The sequence below is a fragment of the Echinops telfairi genome, unplaced genomic scaffold, assembly GCF_000313985.2.
Source record: "Echinops telfairi isolate 266 unplaced genomic scaffold, ASM31398v2 ScPeMD7_7404;HRSCAF=8442, whole genome shotgun sequence".
In the NCBI taxonomy this organism is placed as follows: domain Eukaryota; kingdom Metazoa; phylum Chordata; class Mammalia; order Afrosoricida; family Tenrecidae; genus Echinops; species Echinops telfairi.
This window is the reverse complement of record NW_022111304.1, coordinates 1696240-1702351: the sequence shown is the minus strand read 5'-3', so window position 1 is coordinate 1702351 and position 6112 is coordinate 1696240. Positions and strand designations below refer to the sequence as shown.

The 6112-nt window shown below is 55.3% G+C and overlaps 1 protein-coding gene across 1 annotated transcript in view; it reads right to left on the bottom strand.

The window, feature by feature from the left end:
- Positions 1-6112, bottom strand: part of ITGA5 (integrin subunit alpha 5) — a 21416-nt gene that overhangs the window by 5536 nt on the left and 9768 nt on the right. Inside the window, exons 7-20 of the mRNA XM_004716898.2 lie at positions 4824-4880; positions 4628-4680; positions 4153-4361; positions 3761-3952; positions 2604-2649; positions 2348-2449; positions 2097-2152; positions 1825-1979; positions 1429-1566; positions 1242-1309; positions 544-694; positions 346-438; positions 182-261; positions 13-93 (exon numbers count right to left, since the gene is read on the bottom strand). Of these exons, the coding sequence (XP_004716955.2) occupies positions 13-93; positions 182-261; positions 346-438; positions 544-694; positions 1242-1309; positions 1429-1566; positions 1825-1979; positions 2097-2152; positions 2348-2449; positions 2604-2649; positions 3761-3952; positions 4153-4361; positions 4628-4680; positions 4824-4880 (1481 nt within the window). The remainder of the gene's footprint in view (positions 1-12; positions 94-181; positions 262-345; positions 439-543; positions 695-1241; positions 1310-1428; positions 1567-1824; positions 1980-2096; positions 2153-2347; positions 2450-2603; positions 2650-3760; positions 3953-4152; positions 4362-4627; positions 4681-4823; positions 4881-6112) is intronic.

The following is a 6112-nucleotide window of genomic DNA, read 5'->3' as shown; positions in this document are numbered from 1 at the left end:
TCCCGCACTGACCCGTTAAGGGAGACCTGGGCCTGAGCTTCCACCGAGAGCTGGAAGGAGACCAAGTCGCTTTGGGAGTTGTTGAGATTCTTGCTGTGGGATCCCGGAGACCAGAATGAGTGGAGCCTGGATTCCGACCCCGTAGGCTCCGCCCTGGGCCTCACCCACCGCCCTGCCCTACCTGAGGATCTGAAAGTCAAACTGGATGGTTTTCTTTGTGTCTCGGAGATGAGGGACGGTAAACCGTAGGCCACTCCACAGCTGCACGGTAGGGCAGGCTGTTAGACTGGGGCTCAGGCTGGCTGGTCCCTGTCCGCCCCCCAGCCCCGTCTCTGGCAGACTCACACTGGCTCCGGCCTTCATGGGGTTCCCCAGGTCACACACCAGCAGACGACTCTGGTTCACCGCGGAGTAGTCACAGCTCAGGCTGGAGAAGTTCTGAAGAGGGGTTGGGGTGCAGCTCAGGTCTGGGGCTTCCCTCCGGCAGGGTCTCTCCCCCCACCCTCCATAGTCCTGACCAACTACCAGCAGGACCCCTCTCACCCCGGGGTGTCTGACGAGTCCTGAGTACTCTGCCTCTGGAGGGGCGGTGACCCGCAGCTCCGCTTCGTAGGCGCCGCCCTCTCCCACGTTCTGGGCGTGGAAAGTCAGGTTGAGGGCGTTCTTGTCCCCCAGGTAGACGCGGTTCTGCTCCCTGGAGGAGGCGGGTCAGAAGTCACAGGATAAGGGGCACAACTCTAGGGCAGGCTTCGTAAGCAAGATGCTTTATGTCGCTCTTATAACAATCCATACATCAATTGTATCAAGCACAGTTATACATATGTTGCCATCATTTTCAAAACTTTTTTTTTCTACTTGAGGCCTTGGTATCAGCTCCTCTCCAATATCCCCCCCTCCCCTAACTTTTCCCCCCCCATACTTACTCTATGGGAGCAGAAAGCCTCATCTTTCTTCTATGGAGCGACTGGTGGTTTAGAACTGCTGACTTTGAGGTTAGCAGCCCAACATATAACCACTACGCCGCCAGGGCTCATAGATGCTGTCATTCCTACTCTACACGGGAAGAAGTTTAGGCACAGAGAATTTAGGTCACTTCCCAGGATCACACAGCCTGTCTCGTGTAGCTGGTTAGAGTAGTCTCCTCTCTACTTTATTAGGTCCCAAGACTTAAGCGTCTGCTTTCAGGCTGTGAGACCCACCCAGAGCAGAAAGGGCCTGCCTTAATGTGGGCCCTGACTCACCCAAACACTTCCAGCTGTAGGTCGGGCACACAGATATTGTCCTCTCCACAGTCCAGTAAGATCTGAGCCTGGGGAGTAGGGCAGCCTTGAAGGGGGGCAGTTTAGACCTTCACCCCTCGTGGGTTTTAAGCCCCCAAGATCCTTGGCCTCCCTCCTCCCGGCTCCCTAGTCCCTGCCCTGTCCTTACCTTGTCCACTATCCGGCTCTTGCTCTGGTAATGCAGGACCGGCTGCAGGCCATGGTGGTCCACCGGGGCTTGGGGGTCCAGGGAGAAGGTGAGGGCGATGTGAATCGGAGAAAGTTTATCTCGGAATTCTGACTCATTCTGGGGCCAGGGGAGAGGATTCACCGTCAGGAGGCTCTGCAGGCTTGGTGGCCAGGCTCCTCGGCCTCTTGCACCCCTCTCTCTGTCCTCTCAGGGCTCAAGAGGACTCACAAGTCCAAACCTGACCCCTCTCATCACTCAAGGGTCCTGGCAGCCTGTCCCCAGCCCCTTGCACAGTCCTGCAAGAGTCTAAGTCCTCGCTTGGAATGTGGCCACCCCTCCCAGGCAGCCCTCCGCCCTCTGAGGTCAGGACTCTACCCTGAGGTAGATCTTCATCTCTCGGCACTCCTCCCGAGCCCCGTTCTGGATGAGCAGGGTCTGCGTCAGCGTTGCCTGTTGGGAGGCCAGGAACAGCGCCCGGCGCACTCCCCCCTTCTGCTTCTGCCAGTCCAACTGGAGCTCCACCGCAAAGCCTGTGGGGGAGGGAATGTAAGGCAGGGCACGTTGCCTCCCCTCTTTTCACCGATTCAGCCCCCCAGGCCTTCCACTCCCTGTCCCAGTGCCGGGGAGACCCAGGCAGCCTCCCTCACCAATGGAGTCCGGGACGTGTTTTCCAGAAGCATTGAGGCAGAAGCTGAGGTTGATGCTGGAGAAAGACCAAGAAGCAGGCTGGTGACCTCAATGGGGGAAGGCAGCCCACCCTCCACTGACCACCCAGCCACATCTAGCCTAGGATACTCTCATTTGGCCCCTCCGTAAGACAGACCTGGGCCCCCACCCACCCAGCCACAGACAGAGGTATCCCAGGCTTGAGGCCAGTCCCGTGTGGGCCCCCACTCACCAGGACACAGGGTTTCCCTCCAGACGGCAGCTGTGTTCTTCTGGGTTGAATGTGGTGGGGAAGATGGTGAGGGAGGCACTGGCAGACACAATGGGGCGGCCCCTGTGGAGCATGGATAACAGGTGGGTGGACCTAAGATTCTCTGTAACCTGCTGGCCAAGCCCCAGCACCTTCAGGTCATCTGCCCTGACTCCCATCCTCAGCATGCTGGGAAATTCCCAGGTCACTTGCCCCAGGCTGGCCTCTGTATTCATACCTGTACACCACGGCCTTGTCCACACCAAAGGCCCCCACTATCAGATCTGCAAGAAGTCGAGAAACCATCCTTCACAGCAGGCCCCCAATTAGGAGCCTTCCTTATTTTTTGTAATGATAGAGACTTAGTTCCATTGCCTAAGAAGGCTGATGGGAGCCTGTGTGATCATGAGGTGTTGAGATCAGGTATCAGGCATCAAAGACCCAGAACAAAAAATTATATCGATGTGAATGAGAGGGTGAAGTGGAGACCCAAAGCCCATCTGTAGACAATTGGACATCCCCTCACAGAAAGGTCATGAGGAAGAGAGGAGCCAGTCAGGCTGCAGTAGAGCACCACTGAAACATACCACTTTCCTCTAGTTCAGTGGGTCTCAACACCTCTAATGCCACGACCCTTTAATACAGTTCCTCATGTGGTGGTGACTCCCAACCACAAAATTATTTTCGTTGCTACTTCATAACTGTAATTTTGCTACTGTTATGAATCGTTTGACCCCCAAAGGGGTTGCAACCCACAGGTTGAGAACATCTGCTCTAGTTCTTTAAGGCTTCCTCCCCTCCACTATCATGATCCTAATTCTACCTTACAAATGCGGCTAGACCAGAGCATGTACACTGGTACAGATAAGAGCTCAAAACACAGGGAATCTAGGACAGATAAACCCTTCAGGACCAATAATGAGAGTAGCGATGCCAGGAGGGGAAGGGGAAGGTGGGGGGAGAAAAGGGGAACCTATCACAATCATCTACATATAACCCCCTCCCAGAGGGATGGACAACAACAGAAAAGCGGGTGAAGGGAGACAGCGGTGGGTATAAGACATGAAAAAAAATTATCCAGGGTTCATGAGCCAGGGAGGGTGAAAATGAGCTGATGCCAAGGGCTCCAATAGAAAGAAAATGTTTTGAGGAGGAGGATAGCAACAAATGTACAAATGTGCTTGACACAATGGATGCATGTATGGATTGTGATAACAGCTGTAAGAGCACCCAATAAAATGCTTTTTAATAAAAGGCTGATGTGGGGGAGATATTGCCATCTGGTGGTCCTCACCTAGAACTGTCTTCAGATGGAAGGGCCGGGAGAGGCACAGAGGGGGCATGGGTGTCTGTGACGGGAAATTTACGGTGACAAGGGGCCTGGGCACAACTCACCAGGGTATCCGTTGCCATCCAGGTCCCGGCCTCCTCTCAGAGCTGAGCCAAAGAAGTCCGGGGTGTGGCCAGCTGCCCACAGGGGCAGCAGAACCTGGGAGGGCTTAGAGCCCAGGCCCCCTGGTCCCCCAGGGAATATAAGCACCACACCTTGCTGGGTCTCACCACCAAAGGGAACGCCAATGGCCACATCTGCAAGGCACACACAGCTGTCAGGAATCCAGGGGTCCAATTCTCTTATCCCCCATCTGTCAGCCCCAAAGACTCAGACCTTGGGGTTCAAGTTTGCAAACTTCTAGGCAAGTCGCTGGGCAACTCAGGTGACAGTCAAGAACCCCCCAATCCAGTCTGACCCTGAGCCTGCCCCAGTCACCTGAGCCTGTGGTATTTACCATTGTAACCATCCTGGTCCAGGTCCCCGAGCGGGGTCAGGGAGCTGCCAAATCGACCAAACTCATCGTGGCCAGTGAGGGTGAGGGTGGGCGTGGGCTCCATGCCAGTGGGGTGCTGAAGGTAGATGTAAACCCGGCCCACCTCTTGGGCCCTCCCGTCGGCTGTCCTCTCCATAAGCAAGGGTGCCCCCACCAGCAGGTCATCCAGCCTGGGGTGGGGAGGGAAACACAGTATCCAGATACCCAGCCTTGCCACCAATCCTCCAACCCCACTTCCAGAAAGTCTCGCATCTTGGGCCCCGGCTTCCCTCTCCCGCCCACTCCCCAAAAGACAAAGGATCTGAGAGGTCCTGGCCTTTAGCTAGCAGCCCTCTCCTTGCCTGGGAGCCAGGGGCACCCAGAGCAAAGTCCTGGAGAGCAAGTCTTCTTGGACTGCCTGCCCGACTTCCACCTCCCTCCCTTTCCCACTACTCACCCATCCCCATTGATGTCTGTGGCAGCCACCGAGTAGCCAAAGTAGGAGGCCATCTGGGGAGGGCGAAGGGGAAGCACTGAGTCAAAGCCAGGGAGTCAGAACACTGGAACAACTTGGCACTGGGAGTGCCAAGGCTGGGCAGTTGGGCTGAAGGTGTTGGATTCAGATGCCTTTGGTAGTTAGAGTGTGTCCTTACCTGTTCCCCTGAGAAGTTGTAGAGGGATCGAATGTTGGAGCCATTAAGGATGGTGACCTGGGGGCGAGGAGACAGGCTTTGGCCCTGGGCTCTCTGAGCATACCATGGGAGGAAGGCATGGACACAGGCCACCCAGGGGCAGGCACTCCCTCGTGACTCAGACCCCCTGTTCCCGGCTCCTTTTGAGTTTTGCTGCCCCCTCCCCTCCCATTTCTCTGTCGGGTAGTTCCACCCAGGTCTACTTTACCGTTCTTCCCCTATCACTTAACAACTACTGACAAGTTTTCTGTTTTCCGGTCTGTCATCCATCTCGACCCACTGGGATATAAGATCCACGAGGGAGGGGCTTGGTTTTATCCTTTGCAGAGCCTAACGCAACGGTTCTCAACCTGCGGGTCTCCCCCACTTTGGGGGGTCGAACGACCCTTTCACAGGAGTCACCTAATTCATAACTGTAGCAAAATTATAGATAGGAAGTAGCAACAAAAATCATTTTATGGTTGGGGAGTCACCACAACATGAGGAACTAGGGGTCGCGGCATGAGGAAGATTGAGAACCGCTGGCCTAACGCAACGCAGTGCTTGACAAGCACTGGACGTTCAAGTTATTAGCTGAGTGTACCAAGGGGTGTCAAAGCCAACATGTTAAAGCACTAAGTCATTCCTTATCCTCCAGGGCTCCCAATTCCCAACCTTCATGTCTACCCTATGTGCCCCCTTCCCATAGACAGCTCCCCCTGCCCCGCAAGCCTCTAGAATCTCTGCTCTCTTGCTCACTCTCAGTGTCTTCCCCTGGAAGCCCCTCACCCACCTAGACTGTTGGACAACTGCCCAGCTAGTTTTCTTGCTGTGGGGACCCCCTTTCCTTAAGCAAGCCCCCGTCCTCCCCCCCCACAGTGTAGCCAGACTGACTACTGGCCCTGGAACAAGCTAGGATGACTGCCTCAGGCCTGGAAGTCCACAGTAGTCCCCTGCTACCCACTGCCAAAATCTCAACATCCTTTCTGTTTCCTCACCACCTTTCCTTACCCCCTCATCTTCAGTCATTCCACGCGTCTCGGACAGTGCCCTAAAATGCCCTCCCCTTTGCTGCAATGTCCTTTCTGCTCATCTCTGCTGATCTTTTACAGAGCCTTTTCTCAGAGCCAACCCTGCCCTAGGAAGGAGATTCTTACATCCCCTAAGCTACTGGTGGTGTCGTGGTGATGAGTTAGGCTGCTAGCCACAAGGTCTGCAGTTTGAAACCAGCCACCGCTCCGAGGGAGAAAGATAGGGCCTTCTACGCTTCC